At 41.7% G+C, this 17,745-nt stretch overlaps 1 protein-coding gene across 2 annotated transcripts in view; it reads left to right on the top strand.

Annotated features, from left to right (window-relative positions):
• The first annotated feature begins 9,049 nt into the window (after window positions 1-9,049).
• Window positions 9,050-17,745, top strand: part of PCCA (propionyl-CoA carboxylase subunit alpha) — a 373,670-nt gene continuing 364,974 nt past the window's right edge. Inside the window, exon 1 of one of the 2 annotated variants that reach the window (XM_012751855.2) lies at window positions 9,050-9,234. In XM_012751855.2, the coding sequence (XP_012607309.1) occupies window positions 9,130-9,234 (105 nt within the window). In that variant the 5' untranslated portion in view covers window positions 9,050-9,129. The remainder of the gene's footprint in view (window positions 9,235-17,745) is intronic. The other variant, XR_012922419.1, reaches the window with a different exon arrangement.

Raw genomic sequence — 17,745 nt, 5'->3', positions numbered from 1 at the left:
TAGCACTCTGGGAGGCGGAGGCGGGCGGATTGCTCCAGGTCAGGAGTTCGAAACCAGCCTGAGCAAGAGTGAGACCCCGTCTCTACTATAAATAGAAAGAAATTAATTGGCCAACTAATACATATATAGAAAAAATGAGCCAGGCATGGTGGCACATGCCTGTAGTTCCAGCTATTTGGGAGGCTGAGGCAGGAGGATTGCTTGAGCCCAGGAGTCTGAGGTTGCTGTGAGCTAGGCTGACGCCACGGCACTCACTCTAGCCTGGGCAACGAAGTGAGACTCTGTCTCAAAAAAAAAAAAAGAAAAGAAAAATGAACAAGTACAAAACATACAAGCATCTAAATTGGAGTAAAGCACCAAGAGTGGCAAGCTGAGCTGCTGTCAGATGTTTCCAGGTGAGCATCCCTGCCTTGTTAAATGTTTTTTTTTTTTTTTTTTTTTTTTTTTTTTTTTTTTTTTTTTTTTTTTTTTTTTTTTTTTTTTTTGAGACAGAGTCTCGCTTTGTTGTCCAGGCTAGAGTGAGTGCCATGGCGTCAGCCTAGCTCACAGCAACCTCAAACTCCTGGGCTCGAGTGATCCTTCTGCCTCAGCCTCCCGAGTAGCTGGGACTACAGGCATGCGCCACCATGCCCGGCTAATTTTATATATATATATATATCAGTTGGCCAATTAATTTCTTTCTATTTATAGTAGAGACGGGGTCTCGCTCTTGCTCAGGCTGGTTTTGAACTCCTGACCTTGAGCAATCCGCCCGCCTCGGCCTCCCAAGAGCTAGGATTACAGGCGTGAGCCACAGCGCCCGGCCTAAATGTTTTGATTTTTTTTTCTTTCTCTTTTACTGATATATGCTTTTCATATTAATATTTATGGAGTACACATGTTTGTTACACGCACAGAATGTGTAATGATCAAGTCAGTGTATTGGGGTATTCATCACCTTGAATGTTTATCATTTTTATATGTTAGCATATTTCAAGTCCTCCTTTCTAGTTACTTTGAAATATATATAATGTTGTTAAGTATAGTCACACTAGTCTGCCATCAAACATTAGAACTTGTTTTTTCTAACTAACTGTATGTTTGTAACCAGAACCAACCCTATTTATCCCCCCTACCCTTCCACCCACACTTCCCACTCTCTGGTATCTATCATTCTATTCTCCATGTCCATGTGATCAAGTTTTTTTTAGCTCTCATATATGAGTATTTGTCTCATGCAGTATTTGTCTATCTTTGCCTGGCTTATTTCACTTAACATAATGACCTCCAGTTCCATCCATGTTGCTGCAAATGACAGGATTCCATTCTTTTTTATGGATGAGTAGTGTTCCATTGTGTATATATGCCACATTTTTTAAATCCATTCTTCCACTTATGGGCACTTAGGTTGATTCTGTATCTTTGCTACTGTGAACAGTGCTGCAGTAAACATTCAGCATATGATTTCTTTTCCTTTGGATAGATACTCAGTAGTACGATTGCTGGATTGTACAGTTCTATTTTTAGTTTTTTGAGAAGTCTCCATACTGTTTTCCATAGAGGTTGTACTAATTTACATTCCCACCAACAGTGTATAAGTGTTCCCTTTTTTCGTATCCTTACCAGCATCTGTTATTTTTTGTCTTTTTAGTAATAGCCATTCTAGCTGGGGTAAGATGATGTCTCATTATGGTTTTGATTTGTGTTCCCCTAATAATTAGTGATGTTGAACATTTTTTCAAATACCTGTTAGCCATTTGTATATCTTCTTTTGAGAAATGTCTATTCCTGTCTTTTGCTCATTTTTCAAATGGGATTATTTGGTTTTTTTTTTTTTTTTTTTTTTGAGACAGAGTCTCGCTTTGTTGCCCAGGCTAGAGTGAGTGCCCTGGCATCAGCCTAGCTCACAGCAACCTCAAACTCCTGGGCTCAAGCAATCCTCCTGCCTCAGCCTCCCGAGTAGCTGGGACTACAGGCATACGCCACCATGCCCGGCTAATTTTTTATATATATATCAGTTGGCCAATTAATTTCTTTCTATTTATAGTAAAGACGGGGTCTCGCTCTTGCTGAGGCTGGTTTTGAACTCCTGACCTTGAGCAATCCGCCCGCCTCGGCCTCCCAAGAGCTAGGATTACAGGCGTGAGCCACCGCGCCCGGCCTGGTTTTTTACTATTGAAATGTTTAAGTTCCTTGTATATTCTGGATATTAGTCCCTTGTTGGATGAGTAGTTTGCAAATATTTTCTTCCATTCAAGAGGCTGTCTCCTTACTCTGTTGACTATTTCTTTTGCTGTGCAGAAGCCTTTTAGTTTAATGTAGTTCCATTTGTCTATTTTTGGTTTTGTTACTTGTGCTTTTGAAGTCTTTGCCATAAAATCTTTTTTTTTTTTTTTTTTGAGACAGAATATTGCTCTGTTGTCCTAGCTGGAGTGCTGTGGCATCAGCCTAGCTCACAGCAACCTCAAACTCCTGGCCTCAAGTGATCCTTCTGCCTTAACCTCCTAAGTAGCTGGGACTATAGGCATATACCACCATACCCGGCTAATATTTTTTTCTTATTTTTAGTTGCCTGGCTAATTCTTCCTTCCTTTCCTTCTCTTTCTTTCTCTCTTTCTCTCTTTCTCTCTCTCTCTCTCTCTCTCTCTCTCTCTCTCTCTCTCTCTCTCTCTCTCTTTCTTTCTTTCTTTCTTTCTTTCTTTCTTTCTTTCTTTCTTTCTTTCTTTCATACAGACAGTGTCTCTCTCTTGCTCAGGCTGGTCTTGAACTCCTGACTTCAAGCGATCCTCCTGCCTCAGCCTCCCAGAGTGCTAGGATTATAGGTGTGAGCCACTGTACCTGGCCACCATAAAATCTGTCTAGATCGATGTGCTGAAGAGTTTTTCCTATGTTGTCTTCTAGTAGTTTTATAGTTTGGGGTCTTAGGTTTAAGTCTTTAATCTATCTTTAGTTGACTTTTGTATATGGTAAGAGATAGGAGTTGAATTTCATTCTTCTGTATATGGTCATCCAGTTTTCCCAGCACCACTTATTGAAGAGGATGTCTTACACACTGTAGGTTCAGTTAGCTGTAAATATGTGGATTTATTTCTGGGTTATCTCTTCTGTTTCATTGGTCTATGTGTCTAATTTTGTGCCAATACTGGGCTCTTTTGGTTACTATATGTTTGTAATATATTTTGAAATCAGGTAGTATGATGCCTCCAGCTTTGTTCTTTTTGCTCAGGATTGCTTTGGCCATTTGGACTCTCTTTTGGTTCCATATGAATTTTAGGATTTTCTATTTCTGTGAAAAATGATGTTGGCATTTTGATAGGGATTGCATTGACTCTAGATTGCTTTGGGCAGTATGGTCAGTTTAATGACATTAATTTTCTTGATCCATGAGCATGGGTTGTTTTTCCATTTGTTTGTGTCCTCTGCAATTTCTTTCATCAGTGTTTTATAATTTGCCTTGTAGATATCTTTCACCTTCTTGGTTAAATGTATTCCTAGGTATTTTATTTTTCTATAGGTATTGTAAATGGTATTGTGTTCTTTATTTCTTTTAGCTATTTCACTGTAGGTTTATAGAAATGCTACTGATTTTTGTATGTTGATTTTGTTTTTTTTTTTTTTTTTTTTTTTTGAGACAGAGTCTCACTTTGTTGTCCAGGCTAGAGTGAGTGCCGTGGCGTCAGCCTAGCTCACAGCAACCTCAAACTCCTGGGCTCAAGCGATCCTCCTGCCTCAGCCTCCCGAGTAGCTGGGACTACAGGCATGCGCCACCATGCCCGGCTAATTTTTTTTTATATATATATCAGTTGGCCAATTAATTTCTTTCTATTTATAGTAGAGACGGGGTCTCGCTCTTGCTCAGGCTGGTTTTGAACTCCTGACCTTGAGCAATTCGCCCGCCTCGGCCTCCCAAGAGCTAGGATTACAGGCGTGAGCCACAGCGCCCGGCCTGATTTTTGTATGTTGATTTTGTATCCTGTAACTTTACTGTATTTGTTTATCAGTTCTAAGAGATCTTTAGATTTCTTAAAAGAAGTAGAAAATTTGGAATTTTATGTGAAAGCTGCCATATTTTGAATATACATGTAATTAACTAATTCAGATTTGCTGAGCCTTTGTCTCTCTGTCTCTCGCACACACTCATATACAGGGAGATAACCAAACATAGCCTTGTGCCACATGTGGCTCACTTTTTGACTCCATGTGATCTTTGGCCTCTAAGATAAAAACCCCGTAGTCTTTAGTATAATATTTGCTTTCTTCAGGATCTGGCCGTTGCCTATTCCTGAAGACTTACCTCTAATCACTTAGTTTGTTCAAGTTGTACCATTTGTAATTTGGCAAGGCATGCTGCTAAATTCACGCCTCACCATTATGACACATGGTATTTTCTCTGCTTGGAAATCCTTTACTCAGAATGTCTACTTATCTATATTTTAATTACTTTTTAAGACCCAGCACAAATGTCTCCTATTCTGTAAAAATCTGCCCTGACCTACATATACAGACTTATCATTTTATTTATTTTGTTGCTACCAAGCAGAATACAATTTTTGTTATCACTTAAATTGTGTTAATATTATAAAATATATAAACAGAGAAAAGTAGAATAATATAAGTAACTGTGTACTTACCAATGAGCTCTATTAATTGCTGACACTTTGCCATTCTAATCTCAGTCTTTTTATTTTTTTTTATTTTATTTTTTTTTGAGACAGAGTCTCGCTTTGTTGTCCAGGCTAGAGTGAGTGCCGTGGCGTCAGCCTAGCTCACAGCAACCTCAAACTCCTGGGCTCAAGCAATCCTCCTGCCTCAGCCTCCCGAGTAGCTGGGACTACAGGCACGAGCCACCATGCCTGGCTGATTTTTATATTATATATATTAGTTGGCCAATTAATTTCTTTCTATTTTTATGGTAGAGACGGGGTCTCGCTCAGGCTGGTTTTGAACTCCTGACCTTGAGCAATCCGCCCGCCTCGGCCTCCCAGAGTGCTAGGATTACAGGCGTGAGCCACCGCGCCCGGCCCTAATTTTTTATATATATATCAGTTGGCCAATTAATTTCTTTCTATTTATAGTAGAGACGGGGGTCTCGCTCTTGCTCAGGCTGGTTTTGAACTCCTGACCTTGAGCAATCCGCCCGCCTCAGCCTCCCAAGAGCTAGGATTACAGGCATGAGCCACAGCACCCGGCCAGTCTTTTTATTTTTTAAGAGGTTAAAATATTAAAAGCTACAGCTGCAGCCACCTAAGTAGAGAGGTGATTAGTACAGTGGAGTATTTGTGCCCTGGACTCATACTGCTTAGGTCATTGTCCCTGGTCTGTCACTTACTAGCTGTTCACCTTCAGCAAATTGTTTAACTGGTTTATCTGTAAAAAAGATGTAATAAAGCTTCTATTTTGTAGAGTTGTGAGGATTAAGAATACACTCAGATTGCTTAGAAAAGCCAGTCTCTGACATAGAGTGAATATTCAATAAATATTAACTATTAGTATTTTATCTACTCCCTCTCTTTCATCTGAGCCAGAAATTGGCTGTTTGTAGCACTTTTAATGTCTTAGGATATAAGCAATCAAGTTTATCCTTTAGCTACATCTATTAGAGTAAATAAGCAAATTTCCTAAACAACAGTGTTTACAAATATTATTTGTACTTTCAGTGCAGATATGAGTTAGGGAATCTTGGCCTACTTTGCTTAAGGACAACGGTCATAAACTATTACTGATTTTTTTATGTGGGGATAAATATATAAGTGCCAGGGGTCTCAAGGATATTCAAGAATTTTCTGGCAGGTGAGGTGGCTCATGCCTATAATCCTAGCACTCTGGGAGGCTGGGGTGGGCAGATCGCTCAAGGTCAGGAGTTCGAAAGCAGCCTGAGTAAGAGCGAGACCCTGTCTCTACTATAAATAGAAAGAAATTAATTGGCCAACTGATATATATATAAAAAATTAGCCGGGCATGGTGGTGCATGCCTGTAGTCCCAGCTACTTGGGAGGCTGAGACAGATGGATGGCTTGAGCCCAGGAGCTCAGCTGACGCCATGGCACTCTAGCCCAGGGAACACAGTGAGACTCTGTCTCAAAAAAAAGAATTTTCTGAATATCTTTCGTAATAGTTGGATTCAAATTCTTGGGCCAATACATTGACACAAAGCATGGCTATTTAAAACTTAAGGAATCTCCTCTGGTTGCAATGCTGAGAAAAAGTTGTAGGCATGGCATTCATTTCATGGGCAGTTTAGATGCAGGCTTACATAGAGTGTTGCACAATTTGATGCTTATTATTTGTTTTCAGAGTGCTACTTTGGATTCTCCAGATAAATTTAAAAATCCTTGAGAAAAGAGATCACACTTTTGTATTTCTGTTACATTAACTGGAAAAAAAAAAGAACTCAACAAATTCTTACTCATTGAGGATTGCTCTCTGCTATTAGTAATAGTACACATATACCATTTAATTTGGGGTGGTGAATTAATGTCATTTGTAGGCATCTATATCAGCAAACAAAAGAAGAATATAGCTAGTTTAGATAGAAATGGAATCTATTAAAAAATATTAACTCACAAGATTGCCAGGGGCCTAAGAACCAACTTGGAGGCTGGGAAAAAAATGTCCAGCCAGGAAAACATGTCTCATTCACATTCCACTCAGAAGAATGAACACGTTTGGAGAGCTTACCTCTGCCATGTCCTCAACTTTCTTAGGTATTTTCCTTACAATCTATAACTTTAAATGGAAAAGGCAAAGATAAATATTAGTACTCTGTTAGGATACAGATTTGGCTGCTGTAACAAAGGCAAAACAAAACACAACACAGTAACTTAACAAGCTAGTGGTTTTCTCTCTTGCATAAAAATCTGAGCAAACCATTCCAGGGCTGATATGGCAGCCCCAGTGTCAAGGACCTAAAGGCTCCTTGTATATTGTTTTGCCTCCCTGATCACCCATCTGACTTCCTTCCTATCAAAGCTGTGATGACAACTTTGTCCCCACCATTGTGTCCACATTTTGGCAAGTTGGAAACAGAAGGGAAAGTGGAAGCCATGCCCCTTCCCTAAGGGCATAACCCCAAAGTTGTGTATGCAATTTCTGCTCGGCATTGGTCAAAACTTAGTAACCAAATCTTAGTAGCCACTTGTGCTGCAATGGAAGTTGGGAAATGTAGATCTGTAGATTCTCATTTTTAAAAGAGAGAAGTGGGTATGCAGTGCGTAGTCCTTACATTCCATAAGCCAGACCATAGTCATACGGCCTCACTTTTGCAGCCCTTCACTGGGTGGCCATGTACCCAGCTATAATAAAACTCAGGAGCTCTGTTACTAAAGGAATGAGGGGGGAATGGATATTATGAGACAAGTAGTTTCTGCTACAAGTGTCTTTCATAAAAAGAACTCCTATAAGAAAAACAGAACCTAAGGAGAACTAATACAAAGGGTAAAAATAGGGAAAAGAAAAAGAAAGAAAAGGAAAAGCAGAAAAGCAGGTTTCTTGGGTAGAAAATGAGTCCAGCCTCAAATACATAAGAAATCCTGTGAATCCTTTTCATTTTTTCCTAAAAATTCCTACTTCCATTAAAAAATTCCAAAGAATGTCACCTTTTTGATATCCCCAAACATTTTGTCATCTCTTGGCATTTATCATGCTGTAAGGTACTTGAGGTCATTCCTAGCTTTCTAACTCGTGGAAGGTGACTCTGCAGGAGAGGCAAATGGTTAAGTGCAGAATCTGATACTGATGTGTTTATAGGTGAGATGTCCTGATGTTTGAGATTTGCTTTAAAATACTCCAGCAAAAAATAAAAAGGGGAATAGATGAATATAGATTTTTTTTTTTTTTTTTTTTTTTTTTGAGACAGAGTCTAGCTTTCTTGCCTAGGCTAGAGTGAGTGCCGTGGCGTCAGCCTAGCTCACAGCAACCTCAAACTCCTGGGCTCAAGCGATCCTCCTGCCTCAGCCTCCCGAGTAGCTGGGACTACAGGCACGAGCCACCATGCCCGGCTAATTTTTATATATATATATTAGTTGGCCAATTAGTTTCTTTCTATTTTTTTATAGTAGAGACGGGGTCTCGCTCAGGCTGGTTTTGAACTCCTGACCTTGAGCAATCCGCCCGCCTCGGCCTCCCAGAGTGCTAGGATTACAAGCGTGAGCCACCGCGCCCGGCCCGATGAATATAGATTGACAAAATGTTTATTTGTTGATGTTGTGTGATGGGTACCTGGATGATTATAATACTATTTCATTTCATTCACGTTTAAAAATGTCCATAATAAAACAAAATGAAAGCCCAGTCACTCAACCCAGCCAACTGGGTTCAAACCATAGTTTCAGCATTTACTCACTGAGTGACTTTACCTCTTCATAACTTCAGTTTCTCAAAATGGGAATGATATATAAGTCATTAGGGTTCTTGTAAAATTTAAAATAAGACGGAATTTGAGGCATCTGCATAAGAACTGGCCCTTAAGTAGTTAAGAGTTCCTCCTTGCAAGCAACAAAAACTAAACTGACACTGGTTCTGCCTAATTCCCCTGACACGCAGATATTAAGTGGCAGAGGTAGGGCTTGAGTTCGGATCTCTGATTTCTAGACCGAGAACTTTTTCTGTGTTACCGCGCTCGTCCAAAAACTTTCCAAAACTTTCCCTCGGTTTGGAATTTACACTTTCAAACATACAGGAATGCGGTTTGAGCATATGTCTGGAACTTTGGGCCCTGGACACCCCAGATGGCCAAGGGGCGGAGGGGAGTCAGTGACATTAAGTGGCAAGGCTGCGTGTTGGTTGCTAGGTGGACGCTGGGGCGATAGGGTGTTTACCCCGGCAGGCCGCCACACCTCACGCGTGTCTCCCAGACTCTCTCACTTCCAAGGTCCCTCCGGCCGGTAGCCTCTCGCTCCGCTCGCCGTGGGGCGCTCCGCCCTTCAACTTCCTCCGGGTCTTGGCGCGCCTTCGCTCCAGTCCATCTCCCGGCTCCCGGCTCCGGCGGCTCGGGCCGACCTCCCCGCGCCGCATCCGCCCCTCCCCGCGCGGCAGGGGGCGTGGCTTCCGATCCCTGGCTCGTAATTGGCTGAAGCCCAGTCGCTCCCCTTCCGCGCCCCCTTCGGCGGGGTGAGAGGTCAGCTGAGAAGCGGCCGGTCTGCTGGGACGACAATGGCGGGGCTCTGGGTAGGGGCAGTGGCGCTGGTGGCTGCCGGGCGGCGTGGGCGGCGGCCGCCGCAGCAGCTGATGCGGAGCGCGGCGCTGTGGACCTTGAAGGTGAGGAGCGACGGGGCTCCTGCGGGCCTGGGCTTCGCTGGGCTTCCAGCCATCACTGCCCCTGGGTGGCCGGTACCCGGAGAGCGCCGGCTCGATCCCGCTGCCCCGGCGGTGCCCGGGCTACACCCCGGCTCCTTCCCTCCGGTCCCCGCAGCCCGAGGCGCTCTCGTCCTCCCTCCTGGCGTTCGCGCTAGAGCTGGCGAAGGAGGCTCGTTGCAGCCGTTCCTCCCGAGGATCCTGGAAGGCAGAGGGGCCTAAGGAGGCAGGCAGGCAGGCAGTCGTGTGTTCTCGCTGTCCCCGGCCTCGGGGCAGTAATGGACCTGCATTGCCCTTGGCCAGTGCCTGGCGGTACTCGCTGCTGCTTGATCTTTCCAGGCTGTGTTTTTAAGAGTCCCTGTAGTTTCCTTTTTGAAGGGACACTGAATTGCTGTTCAAGTAGAGTTAGGGTTGTGAGTTTATCTTAACTTTTAAAGTATTATATGGTACCAGGATTAGTAATAGATTTTACGTTTGACTTGAAAGCGTATTTTAATTGTATGACTCTATAGTATACTGTGTATGAAATGCATCCTGTGAATTTATTTTTCTGTTCTATGTAGTGGTTAGCCTGATTTTTGTACTGTTATAAACACATTTCATCACTGTTATGTATTCCCTGGGTTGTCATGATGGCAGCTTGACTTACAGGTTGGCGTGTTTGTGTGTGCCTCTTAACTCTTTTTACCTTCAACATTGAGGCTCTTGTTATTTTTGGCATAGACTACCTCACTTAATTTAATACTATGATTTACTGACTTACTCGAACAATTCTTTAAAATGAAAGTTCCCTGAAAACCAGCTGGTTCAGTTTGCCTGTTGAACTCTCTTTTTTCCTTTTTTTTTTTTTTTTTGAGACAGAGTCTCACTCTGTTGCCCTGGCTAGAGTGCCCTGGCGTCAGCCTAGCTCACAGCAACCTCAAACTTCTGGGCTCAAGCAATCCTCCTGCCTTCAGCCTCCCAGAGTGCTAGGATTACAGGCGTGAACCACCACGCCCGGCCTGAGCTTTCCTTTTTAAAACAAAAAAAAAATTTTAATTGCCACATAGTAACTTGATTTATTGTTATTGAAATTTAGAAATTAAAGACACTTTAGAGATAATCTGCCTCATCTTATTCCTTTTAAAGAGTTGAGAACTGAGGCCTGGGTGGGCAGTGTGAGAGTTAGGGCTGATCATGGGAATGGAAAACTGGCATCTTTATTTGCTTTGTGTCAACTTCAGAATGCTCACTCTCACTGTTCTTTGTGTTGCCATACAGTTTATTGTTTAATATTTACTGTTCTGTAATCTTTTCATCAGTTGGCCCTGTTAATTGCATTTGTTAAGACTTGTGCATTTACATAGAAAGCAGTATGGTGTGGTGGAAAGGTGTGGGCTTTGGAATCATACACAGGAGATTTTGTGTATTGGATAGGTCACTCTGTTGGGCCTCATTTTCTTCCTTTTAGCTATTTTTTTTCAACAAATCTTTGCTAAATACCTCCTGTGTTCTAGCTCCGGGGAATGAATATGGTTTCTGATTTTTTAGAAATTTTACTAGGAAAAGACCGATAAATGTAGACAGATAAGTGTTAGGGTCCTACTACTACAAGAAAATTAAATAGAGGGCTTTAACCAAGGCAAAAGGATTTTGGGCTCTATGTCCTAGATACTGCTCTGGTGCTTTACTTGAGTTAATTTATTCTGTCCTCACAACAGTTGTATAATCCCCATTTACAGAAGAGGAAAGCAAGGCACAAAGATTTATGTGACTTGCTTAAAGCCATAGGAGCTAGTAAATGGCTGACCTAGGAATTAGAACTCCAGAACCTGTGCTCTTCATACTGTGCTATCTACAGTAAGGAAGTAATGTATCTTTGGAAGTGAAAATTGAGACAAGTTTTGAAGGATAAGGTGCCCTTTTCTAGCAAAGAGAGATGAGTGTTCTGTGTGAGAGAGCAGTGTGTGCAAAGGTCCTGTGGCTGGAGGGAATAACAGGTAGAAGAACTGAGAAGAGCCTACTGAGGCTCTGGTACAGCGACTGGATGGTACTGGAAAGGTAGGCAGCAGTCAGAGGATGCTGGGCCAGAGATCATGTTATGAGGTTTGGTGTTTGTCTTAGAGCAGTGGGCAGTGGGAAGCCATTGATGTTGGAGGTGGGAGGGATGACAGTGACATTTTAGATTGGAGAGGCTGAGGAAGGTTGTTACTGTACTTACTGTTGTACACTCACTGTGTAATAGATAAGCTTTGATTTTTCTTTCCTGGTTTCTTCCTTTTAATGTATCAGCAGAGACTGCATCTTGTCAGTGTTCTTAGCAGAATGTTTGACACAATAGGTGCTGCATTTGTAACAATAGAGTTGCCTTATGTTTGTGCCTGCCAAGAATTCCTCTTGAGGTGGAATTAGAAGCATCTCTGAAGTTCACTGTCACTCTATGGGAACTTGAGCTGCTGCTTGGCTTCTTTCCGTGCTTCCCTTCTATGAACTTGAAATGTGCTCTACTGAGTCTGTTTGAAGCTGAACCTTTTGAAGATTTTAACCCCTCCCATCCCTCCCTCCAACTCTGCAAACCTTTTGGTTGGCTGGAATGCAGGTGGCTAACTCTAGACTCTAGTCTAGAGAATTCTGACCAGTCTTTTAGCTAATTAATATAGTTTGTTTATTTTTAGGGTATATGTAGAGTTCACTTTTAAGTCTTTACTTGTTTTGTAGATCAGCTTTTAAAATACATTCTGTTTCAATACCTGTTTTTTCCTTCTGCCTACATGTTTTCAGTGGCTCTAGGATGTTGGTTTTATGGTAATTGCTGCAGTTTTTATTGAACTTTATATGCCTTATATGGTTTTCATATATTATCCATATTACAACTTTTATCCATATTACAACTAGGTCAAAAATCCCAATTTTGCATGAGAGGAAACAAAGCTCAAGGCAGTTAAGTAACTGCTTAAGGACACAATTGGCTAAGGTAGAATTTGAACCTTAGATAAAATGATTCCAAAACTTTGCCTTTCTAATTACAAATTATCTCTCATTTGGTCTCCTTGTATGGTGCATTCTTGAAGTTTGAATGCTTAAGTTATAAGTTCCTTGAAATCTATGATTTTCTTTTTAAATCAGTAAACATGGAAAATAATATTTAAGTTTTTTTGAATCCTTTAGAATTGCCTGGATGTTAATCTTTTCAACATGCTGATACATTTTTGACAAATCATTTGGGAAAAAATCTTCTCAGTTTATTATAGAAGCTAGTTTCTGGTATAATAAAATGTTTACAGACATTTATGTATTCATACATCTACTTTTTGGATTTCATTCTGCTCTTATGAGGTTCAGAACAGAGGTAATAACCGCTACAGCTCTTTTCTAAATAAGGGGGGAAGATGGTGACATTTTTTGATCAAGAGAGTGAAAGAAAAAGAGTTGTTTAAATGATTCCACAATTTTTAAAATGTAAGTGGGAGAATAGGGATGAAGAAGGCAATTTGGGAAGGAAAATTTTTTTTGGATAGAAACATAATGTTTCATGTTAGATATCTGGAGTTAGAGGCCTACAAGAGTCATGTTGGGGTTCTGGAAAGAGAGGAGAATCAATGGCCTGTTTTTGGGTCAGGAATCTAAGGCAAAAATTAGAGTATGTGAACACTGAAGGATACAGTGAGTTAATATTTAATCGAATAAATACTCCATCTTATAATCCTAAATTAGGATTTAGAAGAAGGAAGAATTGACTTTAGGATTTAGAGAAATGGTTTGAGAGGAGTCAATATAGTGTAGTGTTACCCAAGCCTGGAGAAAAACTTTCAAGAAATAGTTAACATTCTTTGGTTCATTCGTCTAGAGCTATCTCTCAAAAAGTATTGGGAGCATCTTCTAAGTTCCAGGCACTATGGCATGTACAGAAGGAGCCCAAAGAAATTGAAACAATTTTCTTCCTCATGTCCCAGGTGCAGAGAGGTTCAGGAATAAAAATAAAGATTGATGAAAGAATTTAAGACCTTTAGTCTTTAATGAGAATAATTTCAATAGCATGGTGAAATGTCATATGCAGAAATATTGTTTTTGTTTTGAAGATACTCTCCAATAATTGAAGCAAAAATATACTTTTTTGAAAGAAAAGTATTGCTTGATTTTAAAAAAATTAGTTTCTTTATTGTGAATGCCTATTGACATTTTAATTTTAAAAAGGACCATAAATTATGATGAAATCAACATAATCAGATCAAAATAAAAGTTAATTTCAAAAATGTTGGAAGATACAGACTTGTAATTTCATTCAGGAAAATTAATACAGCATCCATGTAACATATTTTCTTTGGTATTCATTACTCAGGAAACCATTGGTTTCCTAGGGCTATCGTAGGAATGACCATAAACCTGGTGGCTTAAAACAAGAGAAATTCATTTTCTCACAGTTCTGGAGTCTAGAAATCTGACATCAAGGTGTCGGCAGGGCCACACTCCCTCTGAAGCCTCTAGGGGAGAATCCTTCCTTGTCTCTTTAAGCTTTTGGTGGCTCCAGGTGTTCTTGACTTATGGCTACATCACTCCAGGCTCAGCCTCTGTCTTCACATGGCCGGTCTTCTCCTTCTCTCTGTGTGTCTTCCTCTCTTCTTCTTCTTCTTTTTTTTTTTGAGACAGAGTCTCGCTTTGTTGCCCAGGCTAGAGTGAGTGCCATGGTGTCAGCCTAGCTCACAGCAACCTTAAACTCCTGGGCTCAAGCAATCCTCCTGCCTCAGCCTCCCGAGTAACTGGGACTATAGGCATGCGCCACCATGCCCGGCTAATTTTTTCTATATATATTAGTTGGCCAATTAATTTCTTTCTATTTATAGTAGAGACGGGGTCTCGCTCTTGCTCAGGGTGGTTTCGAACTCCTGAGCTTGAGTGATCCGCCCGCCTTGGCCTCCCAGAATGCTAGGATTACAGGCGTGAGCCACCGCGCCCGGCCCTCTCTTCTTCTTTTATAAGGACACTTGTCATTGGACTTAGGACCAAGACAGGATCCAGGATGATCTCATCTTGAGATCCTTAACTTTGTTATATTTGCAAAGACCCCTTTTCACAGGTTCCAGGACATTGATGCATTATTTTGGGGGCCATCAGTCAATCCACCTGTACCTATGTGCCAGAGAGTATTTAAAGCTGGGGATATAATATTGAATGTTTCTGTCCCCATCATGGTTATATTTGAATAGAGTAGACTGAGAGTGTTCACATAAATAGAGAAGTTCAGAGTAGTAAGTGCTCTGTAAGGAAAAAATTAGGATAATGGGATAGAGAGTGGCAGTGGTGCTGGAGGTATTGGATGTTATCTATGGATAACAGGGGAGACATTTCTGAGCATGTGTCATTTGAATGTAAAACTGAGAGAGCTCACTATGTGCTGATTTAGAGGACTGGCACTCCAGACTGCCACGGCAAAAGCTCTGCGGTGGGATTGCATTTGGCATAATCAAGGGGTGTGCCCATCTTGTTGGAATGAACTGATGGAGGGGGGTGCTAGGAGATGAGATGGGGGAGGTAGGCAGGACAGAGTCATCTAGGGGCTTGTATTTGGAATTTATCTAAGAACAGAAGTCCGTTTGGACAGGATTTTAAGCAAATTGGATTTACATTTTGGATGATGACTGTGGCTACTGCATGGAGAATATTAGTAGGGGTGGGAGTGGGCTGTGTGGGGCAGCAGGAGTGGAAGCAGAGAGCCCAGGCAGGAGGCTATAGTGGAAGACCGAGCCAGAGCTGATGGTAACTTGTGCTAGGTGGCAGCGCTGGAGTTGGTGAGAACTGGTCAGGTTGGAATATGCTTTGCAGCTAGAGCCAGTAGTACTTGCTGTTGGTTAGCAGGGAGATACAGGCACACCTCATTTAGTGCTCTTCACTTTGTTGTGCCTCACAGATATGGCATTTTTTCACAAATTGAAGTTTCATGGCAACCTTCAAACAAGTCTATCAGTGACATTTTTCCAACAGCATGTGCTCACTTTGTGTCTGTCACATTTTAGTAATTCTTGCAATCTTTCAAACTTTTTCCATTGTGTACATTAGGGTGATCTTTGATGTTAATTGAGTAATAGTTTTTGAATAATTGATTAACAATTCAAATTGTTAATTTGAATATTGTAATTGTTTTGGGGCGCCATGAACCTTGCCCATAAAGATGGCACTCTTAATGGATAAGTGTTGTGTGTGTTCTGACTGCTCCACCTACTAGCCATTCCTCAGGCATCCCTAGTCCCTGAGACACAATATGGAAATTAGGCTCATTAATAACTACAGTTCAAGTGAAAGGAAGATTCTCACATCTCTCACTTTAAATCAAAAGCTGGAAATGATGAAGCTTACTGAGGGAGGCATGTTGAAAGGTGAGAAAGGCTGAACACTGGGCCTCTTGTGCCAAACAGTTTACCAAGTTGTGAATGCAAAGGAAAAGTCCTTGAAGGAAATTAAAAGTGCTACTCCAGTGAACACACAAATGATAAGAAAGTCAAACAGCCTCATTGTTGGTATGGAGAAAGTTTGAGTGGTCTTGATAGAAGATCATACCAGCCATGGCCAAATCCAGAGCAAGGCCCGAACTCTCTTCAGTTCTCTGAAGGCTGAGAGAGGTGAGTAGGCTGCAGAAAAAAACTCTGAAGCTAGTAGAGGTTGGTTCATGAGGTTTAAGAAGCCATCTCTACAACGTCAAAGGGAAAGGTGAAGTAGCAAGTGCTGATGTAGAAGCTGCAGCAGGTTATCCAGAAGATCTGAAGGTGGCTACACTGAAGAAGCTGATTTTCAGTGGAGATAAAACAGCTTTCTATGGGAAGAAGATGCCATTTAGGCCTTGCATAGCTAGAGAGAAGTCAATGCTTGGCATTAAAGCTTCAAAGGACAGGCAGGCATGCTGGTGTGCTCCTGCAATCCCAGCTACTTGGAAGGCTGAGTTGGGAGGATCACTTGAGCCCAGGAGTTCAATTCTAGCCTGGGCAGCATAGCAAGACCCTCATGCCTAAAGAAAAAAAAATTTCAAAAGATAGTCTGATCAAAATGCTATAAAACAGCATCACATGCATGAAAGGAAGTTGATGCGGCAAACTTCATTATTGTCTTGTTTTTAGATATTGTCACAGCCACCCCAACCTTTAGCAATCACCACCCTGATCAGTCAGCAGCCATCAGCATAGATGTCAACGACCCTCCACCAGCAAGATTATAACTTGCTGAAGGCTTAGATGATTATTGGCATTTTTTAGCAATAATGAATTGTTTAATTGAGGTATAAACTTTTTTTAGACATAATACGCACTTAATAGACTACAGGATATTGTAAACATAAGTTTTATATGCACTAGAAAAACAAAAAATTCATTTTTTTCTTGGTGGTATTTGCTTTATTGCAGTGGTCTGGAACTGAGCCTGAAATATCTCCAAGGTAGACCTGTATAAGGAAGGGAGGAATCCAGAATGACTCTTGAAAGGTCGACAGAGAAGGTCACATATTATATGATTCCATTTATATGAAATCTCCAGAATAGGCTGAGCCATAGAGATGGAAGGTAGATTAGTGCTTGCCCAGGGATTGGGCGGAGAGGAGATGGGAGTGACTGAACAGTTAAGGGATTTCTTTTTGGGGTGATGAAAAATGTTCTAGAATCAGTGGTGGTGATGATTCCATGCCTTATGAACATACTAAAAACCACTGAGTTGTATACTTTAAAAGGTTAAGTTTTATTGTACGCGAATTATATTTCCTATCCCAGTACTAACCAGGCCTGACCCTGCTTAGCTTCATGAGATCAGAGATTGGGTGCGTTCAGTGGCTACAATGCTGTAGACGATTGTATCTGAATTACATCTCAAGTCGACTACCTAGGTCAGGTGTCCTCAAACTATGGCCTGCGAGCCACATGCAGCCCGCTGAGGACATTTATCCAGCTTGCCAGGTGTTTTTTGCCACTGCTGCATGTCCTGCTTAGCAGCTGACTCGTCCAGGGCCCACAGTGCGCATGTGTGGAATGTGCGCCGCACTCTCCAATGGCCCTCCAATGGTCTGAGGGACAGTGAACTGGCCCCCTGTTTAAAAAGTTTGAGGACTCCTGACTAGCTCCTAGGTATGATAGTGCTGTGGTCACCAACCCCCGGGCTGCGGATCCTGACTGGTCTGTGGCCTGTTCAGAATGGGGCCACACGCAGGAGCTGAGCTGAGGTAAGCAACTGAAGCTTCATCTGTCTTTACAGCCTCTCCTCATCATTCACATCACTTCATAACCTCCACATCCTGTCAGATCATCAGGGCATTAGATTCTCATGGGAGCATGAACCCTTCTGTAAACAGTGCATGCGAGGGATAGAGGTTGCATGCTCCTTATGAGAATCTAATGCCTGGTGATCTGAGGTGGAGCTGAGGCGGTGATGCTAGCACTTGGGAGTGGCTGCAAATACAAATTGTCATTAGCAGAGAGGTTTGACTGCACAATAAATGTGGAAAATTTGCCTTGCATGAAACTG

This window comes from Microcebus murinus, chromosome 13, assembly GCF_040939455.1.
Source record: "Microcebus murinus isolate Inina chromosome 13, M.murinus_Inina_mat1.0, whole genome shotgun sequence".
Taxonomy (NCBI): Eukaryota; Metazoa; Chordata; class Mammalia; order Primates; family Cheirogaleidae; genus Microcebus; species Microcebus murinus.
This window is presented reverse-complemented; position numbering and strand designations above follow the sequence as displayed.